This window comes from Carassius carassius, chromosome 29, assembly GCF_963082965.1.
Source record: "Carassius carassius chromosome 29, fCarCar2.1, whole genome shotgun sequence".
Lineage (NCBI taxonomy): Eukaryota > Metazoa > Chordata > Actinopteri > Cypriniformes > Cyprinidae > Carassius > Carassius carassius.
The window spans coordinates 21535201-21551512 of record NC_081783.1 but is presented as its reverse complement, the minus strand read 5'-3'; the positions used below and the strand labels follow the sequence as shown (position 1 = coordinate 21551512).

General features: G+C 33.9%; 1 protein-coding gene across 1 annotated transcript in view; it reads right to left on the bottom strand.

Moving 5' to 3' along the window:
* Positions 1 to 3113: 3113 nt before the first annotated feature.
* LOC132109877 (dedicator of cytokinesis protein 2-like) overlaps positions 3114 to 16312 on the bottom strand; it is a 125754-nt gene continuing 112555 nt past the window's right edge. The window contains exons 30-51 of the mRNA XM_059516274.1: positions 16221 to 16312; positions 15871 to 16078; positions 14457 to 14542; positions 14152 to 14308; positions 13706 to 13746; positions 12530 to 12620; positions 10779 to 10889; positions 10554 to 10643; positions 9355 to 9459; positions 9113 to 9254; positions 8910 to 8991; positions 8733 to 8817; positions 7048 to 7134; positions 6484 to 6660; positions 6323 to 6406; positions 6086 to 6223; positions 5888 to 6006; positions 4952 to 5048; positions 4745 to 4843; positions 4312 to 4408; positions 3957 to 4105; positions 3114 to 3840 (exon numbers count right to left, since the gene is read on the bottom strand). The exon at positions 16221 to 16312 is cut by the window's right edge and continues 9 nt beyond it. Coding sequence (XP_059372257.1) covers positions 3775 to 3840; positions 3957 to 4105; positions 4312 to 4408; positions 4745 to 4843; positions 4952 to 5048; positions 5888 to 6006; positions 6086 to 6223; positions 6323 to 6406; positions 6484 to 6660; positions 7048 to 7134; positions 8733 to 8817; positions 8910 to 8991; positions 9113 to 9254; positions 9355 to 9459; positions 10554 to 10643; positions 10779 to 10889; positions 12530 to 12620; positions 13706 to 13746; positions 14152 to 14308; positions 14457 to 14542; positions 15871 to 16078; positions 16221 to 16312 — 2403 coding nt within the window. The 3' untranslated portion in view covers positions 3114 to 3774. The remainder of the gene's footprint in view (positions 3841 to 3956; positions 4106 to 4311; positions 4409 to 4744; positions 4844 to 4951; positions 5049 to 5887; positions 6007 to 6085; positions 6224 to 6322; positions 6407 to 6483; positions 6661 to 7047; positions 7135 to 8732; positions 8818 to 8909; positions 8992 to 9112; positions 9255 to 9354; positions 9460 to 10553; positions 10644 to 10778; positions 10890 to 12529; positions 12621 to 13705; positions 13747 to 14151; positions 14309 to 14456; positions 14543 to 15870; positions 16079 to 16220) is intronic.

Sequence of the window (16312 nt, the reverse complement as noted above, 5' to 3'; positions counted from 1 at the left end):
ATGTAAATTTTTTCTGTGCACAGAATATGACTGGTAGGCTAAATATGCATGTTTGGAAACTACTGTATTCCCACAATGTAATGAACTTGACTTTGGATTTCAAGTGCACTGAATGTAATGGGAGAATGTAAAATATTTGCATAGGCTACTGTTTCACATACTTTTTATGAAAGAAAATATAAGTATAAAAACATATAACGCATGCAATTAAGTCGCTTTGAATAAAATCATCTGCCATATGCATTAGTGACACTTTTTTAAAATGGTTTTAGTTGATCATGATCATCTTCAATGAGATGTAATGTGATAGTGATACTATGTACTATGACAGTATGCTAATATAACCACAAACACCCAGAAAGAACTCATGCAACCGTAGGTTATCCCACATGAAGCTCTTCTGCCCCAGTGTGTCAGCATTAGGACACTAAATGATTCACCTGGTCATTATGACATCACTGATCTCTGACCCCACCCACAAAGACTTCATCTGGCACTGTTGCCATGGGAGACAGAGCCGACAGCGGTCGTCCAATCAGAAGGTTGTAGCAGGATCAGAGGGGAGAACACACAGATATTTCCTGCTCAACTCAACTTTAAAGAGTTTCATCAAGCAGGAAATTAATCTAAACGTGTTAGTAAACATTCTGACTAAAATAAATAGAGTTAAAGTGTAGGACAAACACAGAGCTGGCTGAGATTAGTGTCAGGCTGTAGTTAGTGTGTGTGTGAGCGTCGGAGTGTGTGTTTGTGTGGCTGACAGAATCTAACTGCAGAGAAACACCATACTGTCCAGCATTAGCAAACAGTAATCAGACAAACAGGGATCTGACAAACAACTGTCCAGTGAGGCTGATTCAGAAGGGTGAGGATTAGACGTCCACACAATGATAGCAAAACCTCAAATGTTGAAAAAGCAAAAAATAAATAAAAATAAAACAATACATTTGTGTGAGGTTTGGTGTTAAATGGGTTATAAAAATTATATATATATATATATATATATATATATATATATATATATATATATATATTATATATATATATATATATATATATATATATATAATGGTGACTCAGTGTCTCCAAAATGATGGTACAACCTCAAATTAAATTAAATCTCAATTAATTAAAAATATAATAATAAAATAAAAACATTTAAATTACATTTAAAGAATTAAAAAAATATATTATCTCAATATAAACCAAAAGCAGTGTCCCCATTATGTTCGTTTTGTTTTCATGGACACTGTTGGTTTCTGTCTGCTGATGTTCCTATTTGCCCATCACTCATTAGTTGTCATGGTTCTTCATTATGTTTCTAATTAGGACGCACCTGTTTGCATTTGAGTTCATCACCTTCACTGAACACCACAGGACGGACACACACACATACACTTCAAATGCAGTATTATTACAGGATGCTGATTATATTTACATACATGTTTCATATTTTTATTTAAAAAGCAGCAACACTGAGGAATAAAAGTGTAGTAGTTTACAGTGTGTGTGTGTGTGTGTGTGTGTGTGTGTGTGTTTGTGATGCTGACAGGATATCAGAGCCTCTCATACACACTTTTATCTATCTTACATAATAAAACAGACCATATTATGCTATCAAGGTTTTTTTTTAGTCACTTCTTTAAATTTGCTAGTGTGTCAACAGGTGTAGCTTGCATAATATAATTTATCTAATGTACACAGCCTTAATTGTAAGATGATATGAGTTTTGTAAATCTGTTCTGTTCTTAATAGGGACCAACTTTAGGCCAGCAAAACTGGACATGTGACATGAAAATGTAAGTTCAAATAACGTGTTAAAACAGTGTAACGTTTCATAAGTGATATTATTTAGTGGCATTATATAAATGCACATATGTGTATGTGTGTGTCTGCCAGATTGCAAACAATAATCCAGATTTTATGAATACATTATGATAAAAAAAAACGTGCAGTAGTTACTCAGGGGAAAAAAAATAGTAAACTGTAATACTGAAAAAGATCAACACTGCCCTCTGTTGGACATTGTGTTATTTTTGTGGTGTTAGATCCTGCTCACAACATTGCTGTTAGTCATGTGATCTATCTTTTAAGAGTCAGTGGACAGATGCTAAGGTGCTTTTATTTTCAACCATGAAGATTTGATGCACAAGTGTTGAAGCATATGTGTGGGGCTCATCTCTTACCCTGATCTACAATTTTGCAGGCAAAATAAACCGGATCTTTTTAAACCATAGTGGTTAAACTGCATTTTGTGATGTATATGTCACTTAACCACAAACACAGCAGAAGTTCTCTCTCTGTTCACTTTGGCTAAACAGATATGCAATAGAAATTAGCAAAATCAAACAATGACAAATAAAAGAGCGTGACACTGTATGAGCTGATATAGGGCAATTAGTTCAGGAGAGTCATGTAGGCTGCATATCATGTATGATGCTATACCAACTTCAGATTACATCATTCATAGTTTTACCTAAAAAGTAAGGATTATCCAAACCTAGTTGTGACGAGTGGGGCAGGGCCGAGAGACGTGGGAACAGAACGAGGCCGGTGGAGTGATTGGAGATGAGCGACACCTGTTCGACCCACCGGTCTCGAGTCCCACGGAGGAGATGGAAGGATATAAAACTGGAGCGACGAGAGAGGACCAGGCCTGGGTTTTAGTTTGTGTTTGCTTTTTATTTGCTTTTGATTATTAAAGTTTATATTTGATTGTCCGCTGGTTCCCGCCTCCTTATTCCCATGATCATGGAGTTTTAATTGTTACACTAGTCATTGGTGTATTTTAGTCAATTCTAATGGTCAGATGACCATCTCTACAGTATAAATTCTGGGAATCTCTTTTTCTTTGAAACTACAATAATGGGGAGACTACTGACTTGGGACAATCACTGACACCCTCCAAAAAGAGAGTAAGTCACAGAAGGTCATTACTGAATGGGGTGGCTGTTCACAGAGTGCTGTATCAAAGCATTTTAAATGCAAAGTTGACTGGAAGAAAATGGGTAGGATAAGGTGCACAAAAAACAGGGATGACAGCAAGCTTGAGAATACTGTGAAGCAAAGACTACTGAAACACTTGGGAGAGGTTCACAAGGAATTGACTGAAGCTGGAGTCAGTCCATCAAGAGTCACCACACTCAGACGTCTTCAGGAAAAGGGCTATATATGAAATATATGAAAAAAATGTGAAAGTTTTACTTTTTGAAAAAAATAACTTTTTCACGAGATTCAATTTTTTTTTAGATGCACCTTTATATGAAGTACTGATACATACGATTATTTGTAATATTCAGTGAATTCATAATTTAGGCTTGAATCATAACCACATGTAACTGTTCATGCTTCTTGTTCTTTGTTACGTCAATCAAATTTGTGAACTTTTTAAATTGCTGAAACAGTCAAATCCACTGTATTGTAATCACTAGTTTAGATCACCCACTAAACTTCAAAAAGACAAATTTGAATGAATTTAACATCCTGAAATATATCTACATTCTATGTGTATATATTTATAATAAAGATAAAATCTCATAATTTTAAAAGTTTATTGCTGGTACAGACGATACAATGTTTAAAACACTGACTTCATATCATTCGAGTTTGATTTCAAACACATTCAGTGAAATCAAGGCTCTTTTTTTCTTCTACAGCTCTGTTACTATCAGGCTTTAAGAGCTTTATCACTTCTGTTTGTAACAGATCCAAGATAAGAAATGGTAGAAAAAATGAACAGCCAATATGCTTTTAAAAAAAACCAAAGAGACAAAATTAAAAACGAGTGGATGGTTCAGATGGTTCAGAAGAGGTTTTTGCTTCATCAGGTTTGGAGCTCGTCTGAAACACAAACACACACACATTCACACTTGAATAAAGGTCGTGATATACAGTATATACTGTGCACGAGTTGCATGATGGGAAGCCACATCACAGTGTTTTTTTGAGTGTGTAACCTTGGTTTTAAAGAGCAGGTTTATGACTCCTTTGGAGCGGCGGTCACCGGTGCGGTCAGATGGCAGACACACAGAAACACTTTTACTGTCACGCTTGGACCGCGCTGACTCCACCTCCTCACTCCCATTGGCTACTGACAGAGACAGACCTGAAGACAGCATGTGAAATCAACTGTCTGTTAACAGGACTTCTTCCTGTTTTGTTGTTGAGAATTTCGGTATCCACAAAACAGGAAGTAGATTTTTTTCTCCCCACAAACATTTAGGGTTGCTAAATATTTACATGAATAGCATTAGCTAAAACTAAAAACAACAAAAGGGAATGAGAGGAATCGGTGTGATATGACTGTTGTACCTGTAATAGTGGGCAGAGATCTGGAGTTGACGAGGCCGCTGCTCTCACTCGGCTCTGACAGATTCGTGTCACTGCGAAACTCCTGCTTCTTGGAAAGCTATAGAGAGAGAGAGACAGAGAGTTAAACTAATAGTAACCATACTAATATCATCACAATCACTGTGAAATAAAAGAAAACAGGTTAATGAAGGACCAAACTTGCAAAAATACTTAATAAATTAATGAACTTATGGGGGGTAAAGGTATTTCAGTGTGTCTGAACAGTTTTTATTAAAAACAATTAATGAAATAAATTAATTAATTAAATATAACAACATTAAGATATTTGGTAATTTCACTTTCACAATACTTTGTGAATTTATTCTTAGATGTATTTACTTCTGCACATATTGAAGTTGTACTGATTTATTTCTAAATGGATCTGCTGTCTCACCCGTTTGTCGAGGGTGCTGCACCGCTCTTTCTCCTCACTGATGAAGATCATGCTGCCACGACCGGATTTCTTCTTCTTCTTGGATTTCCTCAGTTTCACCTGAAAAGAACAGAAAGAGTCACCTGAGCATGATGATGTCATCACGGAGAGCTGCAATCATTGGTCTGTTTTTGGAACATGTCATAGCAATATCTTCATCATCTTCACCTCCACTTCAACACCACTCTCATCCATCACACTGATGCTTCCACTGGAACGAGGGTTGATGGACGGAGAGGGAGGAACGCCACTGTCCAGAGACAAGCTACAGGCAGAGACAGAGAGGAATAGAAAACACACTAGTATACTGCCTACTACTTAGAAAAAAATAAAAATAAAAATAAATATTTTATATATATATATATATATATATATATATATATTGTGAAACAGAACACATTATGTGATAAGCAACAGTTTTATGATACATGACTTTGCCACACTGAATATTTAATTTAGCATCATCTCAGAAATAAAACAAATATGAATAAAATATAAATATCAAAGTAAATAGGAAAAAAAACAACTAAAACAATGTACTACTAATAATAAAAAAATAAACCAATATACTAATAACAATACAATTAAAATTCTGATATAAAAATATGAACAAAGCAATATTAATAAACAAATGAATAACAAATCAAACAGTATAATAATTACAAACATGTATTAAAATATATTAAAACAAATATAAAACTTTTCTATAAAAATATAATATAAAATATAACAATATATTAATAAAAAATAAAAAATATTTAAATGGAAAATAAAACAAAAAATCCTAAAACAAGCTGTATATTTATTTATAAATATGAATAAATTATAAAACAAACTTTTTTTAAATAAAACATTAATAAAAAATAACAACAAATTTACTAAATTATAAATATTAAAACAAGTATTAAAAACAAAACAATTTATTAATAAATATTAATTTAACTATTAAAATATAAGCATTAAAACTATATATTAATAACAAATATTTCAACAAATATTGTGTATTCTATGTATTTCTAGAAAAGGATGCATCATCTTATAAACTGCAGGAATAATCACAGCATGTTTTTTTGAACAGAGACACGTGCGTGTGGGCGTGGTCACCTCTCTGGGTGTGTCTTAGTGGGCGTTCCACATTCAGATCCAGCCAATGAGCAGATGGACTGTCGGACGGAGCGCAGCATAGAGCGCGGTCGAGTGGATCGTCTCTCATCCGTATCAGGCTACACAAGAGGAAGAAAATCAGGACACACTTCGCTGATCCCTTTCCCTTCGTTTCTGCTGTCTGGCTTTCATCCTTACCAGCTCTCTCACTCCATACTCCTTCTCCACCTTCTTCTTCAGTTGTTTGAAGCACTCCTCCATGCGCTCGTGGAAAGGTCGAAGGTCATCCGTCACCCTTTTTCCATGCAGACTGATTCCTCTGCCCAGCAACGGGATCTAAACGAGTCGAACGGGAGTTAACAGGTTAATCATCTGTCCTAACCACTCGAGTTCTCTAGCATCAAAGCCACAAACAAATGCTGTGATGTTTCGGACCTGCCATGCGATGAGGTCTTTGAGTCTCATGAGTTTGTCTCTGTCATCTAAATGTTCGTGCATGTATTCTTCCGTGAAGAACGCCTGGAGAAAGACACACACACACACATCAGTCTACGTTCTCAGCGCTTCTCTCTGTTGTCTCACCGTGTCTCTCTGACCTTCTCGTATTTGGCGAAGCCGCCCATGACGGCGGGGTCCACGATGCCGTTGAGCAGCATGGACAGAGGGTTTATGGGTAAAGCGTCGTCACACTGGTACTGGTTGATCATGGTGAGGATTTTCTCATTGGTCTGTCCCATCGTCTCGATGGCGTTCTCCAGCGGACTCACCGTCGTCTGACAGAGAAATATTCACAAATAATTACATCATAAACACGTCTGATCAGTCAATCAAACAATATCATATAATGTCATAAAAATAACAGTGTATCTCCACTTTAGTTCTTATTAAGCAGAGGAAGTCTTTAGGCATGTTTGAACTGGCATAAGGCACATTTTTTAATTTGTTGGAAAAAGTAACTATATTATAGTAACAATAATCATTTATTTCTGAGATAAAGTTGATTTCTAATTGACTACCATAGTTGCATACATATGCATGAGGTCATGTGACAATGACACATCCCACTGTTTTATGTTTACTGTTGTGAATACTACATAGTGATAAAAAAGGTCCTATCCAGTATACACTGCACAGGATGATTGACAGGGACAGAGACTCACGTGGGTCATGCTCGTGGCCTCAAACCAGCGCAGGATTCCTGGAAGTTTGTAAGCAGTTATGAAAGTGGTTCGCTCGATCCACATGGACTGAAGACAGAGAAAAGAGTGAGAAGACAGTTAACTCATGACAGTAAAGAGTCTGATCACTAACAGAAACGGTCAAATATCTTCATCTCCTGTTCAAACCGCACACTACACAATGTCTTTATTTCATCATCCTAGTCGCCTTTTTGTCTTTTACAGCTCCTTCACAACCACAATGATGCAGATCTAATGAACTGTTTTCCTTCCGCTGCAAATACATATCATTCATTTAAATAAAGCTGAAATTAATTATACATTTTAGATGGAAAAAAGTATTCATGGAATAATAGTGAAACAAGGGAAATCAGAAATATTACACTGGCAGCAAACTAAATGAAGTAAGTTGAAGATGGAGTTCTAACATGACTGAAGCAGAGAAATTAAAATAAGCTAAATATTAAATTAAATTAAATATTAAATTAAAGCTAAATAAAAATAAGAAAGTACTTAAAATTACTAAAAACTAAAATTAGTCTGAAAACTGAAAATCTAAAAATGAAAGAAAATGGAAAATAATAATAAATGCAATAACAATACAACAGTAACACTGTTTATTGTTATGTAAACATGATTGAAATAAAGTTGAAGTACTATAATCATTCAAATTCAAATTCAAATAATAAATGAAAGCTAAATAAATAGAAAAGACAAGCTTGTTAAATAACTAAAATTAAAATTAATAGAAAAACTGAAAATATAGAAAATAAAAGATCAATCAAAAGATGAATTTATTCTATAAAAATACTAAAATTCCCCTTCCCGGGGAAGTCGTGACCTAATGGTTAGAGAGTTGGACTCCCAATCGAAAGGTTGTGAGTTCGAGTCCCGGGCCGGCAGGAATTGTGGGTGGGGGGAGTGCATGAACAGTTCTCTCTCCACCTTCAATACCACGACTTAGGTGCCCTTGAGCAAGGCATCGAACCCCCAACTGCTCCCTGGGCGCCGCAGCATAAATGGCTGCCCACTGCTCCGGGTGTGTGCTCACAGTGTGTGTGTGTGTGTGTGTGTGTGTGTGTGTGTTCACTGCTCTGTGTGTGTGCATTTCGGATGGGTTAAATGCAGAGCACAAATTCTGAGTATGGGTCACCATACTTGGCTGAATGTCACTTCACTTTCAAATGTCACTTCACTTAAAATAACACCAGACAGATTTATTCAATACGTTTAGCCACTTGTATATGTGGAATACTGTACTTAGCTTTGTAAAGGAATATTATTAGTCACATTTATTAGATTTACTAGTGAGATCTCACAACACTTTTTTTTAAGCTTCGAATGTGCTGAAGTTTTCAGACTTGTGCACTGTTCAGTTATCAGAGTAAATGTGATGTATTCCAATTAAAACATTGTGCATGAAGTGAGAATTATCCAGTTAACTGTTTTTTCTAAATGCCTGCTGGTATTGACATTAAATGAAGAGTCAGAATGATAATTAGGTCGAAAATATATCCCAAACGGCTTTTCCAATTAAATGTGTAATGTATTTCTGTACTTCTGGAGGTCACAGTAGGAAAAGGGCATCTTTAAGCTGTAATAATAATAATAATAATATAATTAGCTCTATGAGATCGATGGGAGATGATATTGTGTTTTTGACTCACAGCAAACTCATTATCAGGATCCACTTTCCCTCTCCTCACAGGCCTGGAGTACTGGAAGCGCTGGACATAGTTTGACTTGTAGAAACTACAGAATCAGCAGAAGAGAAGAGAGTTTCAGCATCAGATCATGACACAAGGTGAACAGATGAGCGTGTTTCGTGTTTTCTGCGGACTGACTTGATGATCTGATCAGGCACTGGTTTGTTCCTCAGACGGGGCGGGATCTCCAGAACCGGCTGCACTGTAAAACACTGGATATCTGATCCAGATCCCGTCAAGAACAACAGACTGACTGTTTATATATACTAACTGTATATGAAAGCGTTTCCTATATAAAGTAATTACACTGTAAATGGGCCCCCAGTCAAAGTGAAGGATACACTGCATGTTGGAGTTTTTAATGTCGTCTCCGGGCATCGTGGTGATGTTGAGTCTCACAGCGCTGGGAAACTGACTCATCAACTGACTCTGGAAATCTTCCCTGCGCTCGTACTCTTTCCCACGGTGAATGAAAACCTTATTCTGTTGATATCAAATATATCAACACATCATAATCTAGATTACACAACATATCTGTCGGCACTGTTTCAGCCTTATCTGAGAATAATAAGCACACACTGACCCTGAGGAACTGAGGGAAGCCGCAGCCGTAATATCCCACAGCAAAGTAGTCCGGCTTGGGTCGCAGGATCTTCATGATGCTCTCATAAAACTTGGCCTGCTGATTCTGCAAAAGGAATGTATTAAAGAAATAAACAAAGGGACAGAATGCTAAAAAGCTAAAAGAACAAATTATTAACAAGACTTTTAAAATATGGAGAGTGTGTAAGCAAAATAAAAGTGATATAATATAATATAATATAATATAATATAATATAATATAATATAATATAATATAATATAATATAATATAATTAATATAATATAATATAATATAAGAAAACATGCAGTAATAAAAAAAATAGAAAAAAGATTAGTGAAATATAAAATAATATAATATAATGTTTTCAAAAGTGTAAAAAATTAAAATGATATATTTTAATAAAAAAATGTATTTAAATGATCAAAAAATAATTTAAATATACATAAGTAAAAATAAAAAAATAAAAAGATAACTAAATAATAAAACATATCATACATAAAAAAGAAAATTAATACAAACAAACACTAAATTAATATAATTTACTTGCAAAACTGCAAAAATAAAAAACCTAAATAATAAAAATACACAATAAATACAAAAAATACAAATAAATATATAAAGATTACTGATTAATATAATATTTATTATAATATAATATAAATATAACAATAAAAAATAAAACTAAATAATAATATAATATAATATACATAAAAGAAAACTAAATAATAATAAAACATGCATTAATAACAAATAATTATAAAAATATAAATTATAAATATATGCTTTCAAAAGTTTACAGATTTTCTAATGATAATTAGATAGTTAAAATGTATATTTTAATTATTACGTACATAAGTAAAAAGAAAAGAAGATAGCTACATAATAAAACATATCATACATAAAAAATTATAATACAAACAAACAAACAATGAATAAACAAATATAATATACTTGCAAAACTGCAAAAATAAAAAACCTAAATAATAATAATACACAAATAAAACAATGAATACAAGTAAACAAATAAAGATTATTAATATAATATAATATAATATAATATAATATAATATAATATAATATAATATAATATAATATAATATAATATAATATAATATAATATAATATAATATAATATAATATAATATAATTTTAAATGAGGAAAGTTTATTGTGTGTTACCAGTTTCTGTCCGAGCAGCTCGTAATCAAAGACCTCCATCTCGAACTGATCTGCTAACTCCTTACACAGAGTGATGGCTTCCTCCCACATCTGACACGTAAAACCACGTTCACACACATATACACACACGATTACACATTCATGAGGTCAGTCTTCAACATCCAGTCCCAGTCCAGTCACGTCTACTGAATATTAAACAACAAGCCCATGTGGAGCTGAGCTGACCTTGCCCTTATCAAAGTAGCTGATGATGGTGTCGTAGAGCGATTCTTTGAGCTGCCGCTGGGACTGAGGCGTCTGATAGTCCAGCTGAAGGGTGCACTGCTCCTCGGACCACTGCAAACACATCACACCATTATTATGATATCACATAACAGTCTAAACAAGATTATTACATTTCCTTAAGACAATATAGTTGGTTCTTGGCCATGAAAATCTTGCTGCCAGTAACTAGGGAGGCTGTCATCATTTTAGGGTGTTTTATTGACTGCCAGGTGATGCTCAATGATTATTTAGAAAATTCAATATTCAAGACATTGTAGTGCAATACACATCTCATTATTAGATAAAAAGGGTTAACATGGATTGAAATCATGAAATGTAAACAGGAAGTGATGTCAAAACAGTGTTATAGTTTCTAAAACAGATATAATATAAATATAAACAATATAATATAATATAATATAATATAATATAATATAATATAATATAATATAATATAATATAATATAATATAATATAATATAATATAATATAATAATTTTTTTTTAAAATATATATTTAAGAAGCTCGTAAGCCATGCCCGCAAGTTAAATTACTAAAATTAATAAAACTAAACCTAAAAAATACAATTTCTAAAAAGCAATACAAACATAATAATAACAAAAAAAATTACACACACATATAAAAAACTAATCTAAGAAAACAAAATAATATAAGTAAAAGAAGTTAAGAAAAAAAATTATATATACAGTATATAAAAAATGTATTTAGTAAAAGAATAATATATTAGAATATGATGTCAAATAAATATTGTTTCTGAGTGCATGCAAAAAAAGGGAAAAATAAATAATAGTGAAATAATATAATATGATATGATATATTTGTTTTATAATTATATAATATGTAATTTAATTGTAAATATGTTACACATACAAAAACATACAAGAAAATGATTAAACCTTTAACTAAAATTAAAATAAAGACATTAAAAACTAATTCAAAATATTCACAAAAACTGTAATACTACATAAGTGATACTAAATGATCCCAGTCACAGTCATCAGTGGGACTGAACGAATCATGACAACTTTGTTTGACAGGAAATAAAGCGATAGGCTGAACTCAAGTGGTTTCTAATGAGAGTAGAGGCTGTGTGACATAACAGAACATTAAATATCATAGAAATGTATGGACTGTGCCGTGTTCATCTGAGAGGGAGAGACACAGCAGGGTAAAATGCTCTATAAATCTGCCGGCGCGCCGCAGGAGCTGCATTGATGTCATAAATCTGACCTGGAGGCTTTATCTGCTCGAGGGCCATCAGGGACCACAGTAAATCACACAGAGAAGAAGTGTCTCCAGTCAACCAATCACAACATCTCTATGTTATAAGTGACCTTCGGTGTCAGAGGTGTGTGTGTGTGTGTGTGTGAGGTTCAAATGTCCTCTCAAAAATAGCAAAACTTGATATTAGCTACAACTTGATGTCACTTCCTGTTTACATTTCATGATTCCAATCCATAATAATGCTGTTTAATTATTAATGAGATGCAGATTGTACTAAATTCCTAAAAATGAATTCTCCATGAGGACAAACATTAATAAACGCACCAAAATTATACTTTAATAAATATGTAAAAATGCAAAAATTGTTTCTGTGATGATTAAGTTAAGTGGATGAAAAGTATAGTTCAGTCAATAGTAAATTATAGAAGTCCTCATGAAGATACAAAACTAAATGTGTGTTTGTTAACCTTCAGCAGTTTGGAGTGCAGCAGAAGTGTGTACGCTGCCTCTGTGTAGTTCTCTCCATCCAAATGAAGATCTCGCAATTTATAGAGGTACCTTAGAAACAAACACAACAATTACAATTAATATATATATATATATATATATATATATACATATACATGTATGTATGTATATACATTTATAGATGGATTGATAGACAGAAAGAAGTTTATAATAAAAGATAAATTTACTTTTATATAATATTTCTCTGTCTCAATATTCACTTCTCTTAGATCATAACAAATGATATCTATATTTACCACAAGGAGGCAGTATTACATAAAGTCAGTAGGCCGTTGTTAAAAAGATTTGACCAGGGTTTAAGGAGTTTTAAGGCAAGTACTACACAAAACAGGGAGCTTAAACCCCTGAAGTATGGTGAAATCACAGTAAAGTATGCCTTTTCTATTAGAACTTTATTTGAAACCAATATTCAATACTTGAATTTTTATATTTACAAACAGTTATAAATGCAATCATTCTTACATTGCTTAGTACTGATATTGTGCTGTACTGAATATTGTGTATTGTATTGTACTGTACATTATACATACATATTCTATTCTATTCTATTCTTCCACCAAGCCATCAAGAATCAAGTTGATTATTCTTACTGTAGGTGAAGTTATAGATTCAGACTGGTGCAGAACCATAGATTATTGTCTAATAATTATTGTCATTTTCATAATATCTTTCTCTCTCATTTCACAGGTCAAAGGTCATGACGAAAATAAAACGAGGTTATAAATAAACTAGACAATCTCGGTTCGTCTTTCATTTAAAGCTGAATTATCAGTGTTTCTCCAGGACGTGACACAGAACTTGTCACATTTATTGTCAATAACAAAGGTCTGAATCAGAATGGAGACGCGTTGGTTCATCTCACACTGACACTCAGAGAACTGGGTCACGTTTGGCCCAGCAGACGCCTCTCTGCAGACACACACTCGTTTATGTTTAATGTGCCTGTAAGGTGGCAGTATGTCTCTGTCCCTCGATCTGTCCGTCCGTCTCTGTGCTTGGATGCTTATCCTTTGGATTTTGACATTAATTCAGCAAAACCAAGATAATCTCCTGTCAGATTACACAACACACACACACACACACACACACACACAAACAGTTAATATGGAAATTACCTGATGTACATCCCCTCACGGTTGATGTCCTTGTAGAAATTCTGCGAAGAAACGAAATGCAAATGTTAACTTTGAGCCTCTGTGTTGACGTTTCTCTGAACATGAGATTGTTGTGTGTTTTTTTTGATGCTTCTGATATGTGATGCAAAATGATGACGATGGATTTCTCAAGATTTTAAATGTGACGCACATTCATAGTTCATTCAGATAGTGAAGTCATTTCCAGTCTGACAGATTGAAGTTACTGTTCTGACGTTCTATTCCAGATTTTGTGCTGGGATATTAATCTGCATGTTTGTTAAATAAAATAACCATTCGTTTCAGTAGTCAAGTTGAACACGTTGTCTATTTGGGCCCATTAGGAGGCCGAAAGCTCTAAACTGATCAGACCAGATCAATCAGAAAACCACTTTATGTCTGTGACACATGAAGTGGGCGGGGCTTACCAGAAGATTGACAGTACAGCTCATGCGGTTGTTTCGACTGTCATCGTTCATCACTGTGCGGTAGTCAAGGAGTCGCTCGAGGAGGCCGGTCACAAGTTTGACGAAGTGCTCTACCTCCGTCAGCAGCTGGGGGCGTCCCTGAGCGCACTCTAAAAGACTGAAGCGGGACACGGTCAGAGCGGCTCTCATGCTTTCAGGGGATTTCAGGAGGATTTGGAGCTTCTTATGGAGTCAAGCCAGCATTATACAAGACCACAGTGTGGGTGTGTGTGTGTGTGTGTGTGTGTGTGTGTGTGTGTTCGTACATGCTCTGTAGTAGCTCCATGTATCTCTCGTCTCCTCCACCCCCTTCCACTTCATGATCCAACTTCAGGATGATCTCGTTCTCAAACTGAGGCAGAGAGAGACTTCATTGACAAGTTCAACATTATCAATGTACATTTGCTAATCTGTGTGTGTGGGCAGCTTTCTCTCTGTGTTTTGAAAAACATCCCAAAATAGCAAGTTGTTGTGATGTCCTAAAATAGTCAAAAATGGAAAAAATAAAAAATAAAAAAAATTCTAATTAAATTATTTCAAACCAAACCAAGTCTTGATAGGGTTTATCTACATCTGAGCAGATTTTTACCATTTTATAAAACATTTTAAATTATTGATATTGTGTTATTATGGATATATTCAATAAGAATATATATCTTAAATCTTTTAAATATATTTTACCATCTTTGAACCCAATTCACAGAATAACAGATATATTATATAAATATTTTAACAAATATTTTATCATGTTAAAATCCATTTCCCAGAATTATAGAAAACCTGCCAGGAAATATTGAATATGAATATTAAAATCATAATATCAGAATATTACTCATATTTTTAAATGCATTTTACCATCTTTAAATTAATTCCATAGAATTATAGAAATATGTGAAAATATTTTACATCCATTTTACCATCTTTATATCATTACGTAGAATTACAGAAATATTCACTATCCATTAAATCAACAAATCAATCAACACACTCTGAATTACAGAAATATTACATAGAATGCTTTTAAAATATTTTAACATTTTACCATGTTTAAATTCATTAGCACTATAAATATTTTATGAACACATTTATATAGATACCATGTTTAGATTAATTACATGGATTTATATAAATATCCCATATAAATATTTTCAAAAGTATTTTAAGCACATTTACTATTTTGCCTGAATAACAATAAAAATAAAAGTACAGTCGCCACAACTGTACACAGTATTCTGGTATGTCAGGGTTTTCCCTAGACCAAAACTATAAAAGGGTTAATTAACCCAAAAATTACTCACCCTAAAGCCATCCTAGGTGTATATTACTTTCTTCTTTCAGATGAATCCAATCGGAGTTAAAGTAAAAATTGTCCTGGCTATTCCATGCGTTATTATTATTATTGCACCCACTTTATTTAACGTGTTTTGGACTGTTGAACAGAAACACCCACCCACTGCTTGGAAAAGCCAAGACAATTTTAATATAACTCTGATTGGATTTGTCTGAAAGATGAAAGTCATATATACCCAGGATGACTTGAGGGTGAGTAAAACACAGGCTAATTTCATTTTTGGGTGATTTTACCCTTTAAATTATGTGTTATCTGCATGTACAAATGACGAGTTTAGCTTATATTAAGAACAAGAGAAGTCAAAGTGAGGTCAAAGTGTGTGTTTGAACCTTTGTGAAGTGTCCGGAGTGGTTGTGTTCACACTGCATCATGTCAAAGAATATGGGGATGGTTGCTCTCCGCAGTTCTTCCTCCGGGATGAGCGTCATCTCCAGGATGGGACCCACCATCCCGGGAATGAAACAGATCTTATTTTTACCGAGTTTGTACCACATGTCTCTGATAGCAAAACCAATCAGCCGTCTCATGTCTCCATATCTGAATGAAAGCAAGCAAGCATATTTATGCATATTTTTTTTCTTTTTACTATAGTTGTGAAAGCCAGATTTCTGTATAAATAGAGTTCAACTGTGAGCAGTTGCTGCTGGTTTAAGTGGGATGTTTCTGGTTTAAGACTCACTTGGCCAGAATGCTGCTCCTTTTGGTGGAAGAGAAATGCTGCAACTGCAAAGACTCCTGGGTAATAAACGCCACAGCCAAATGGAAGTAATT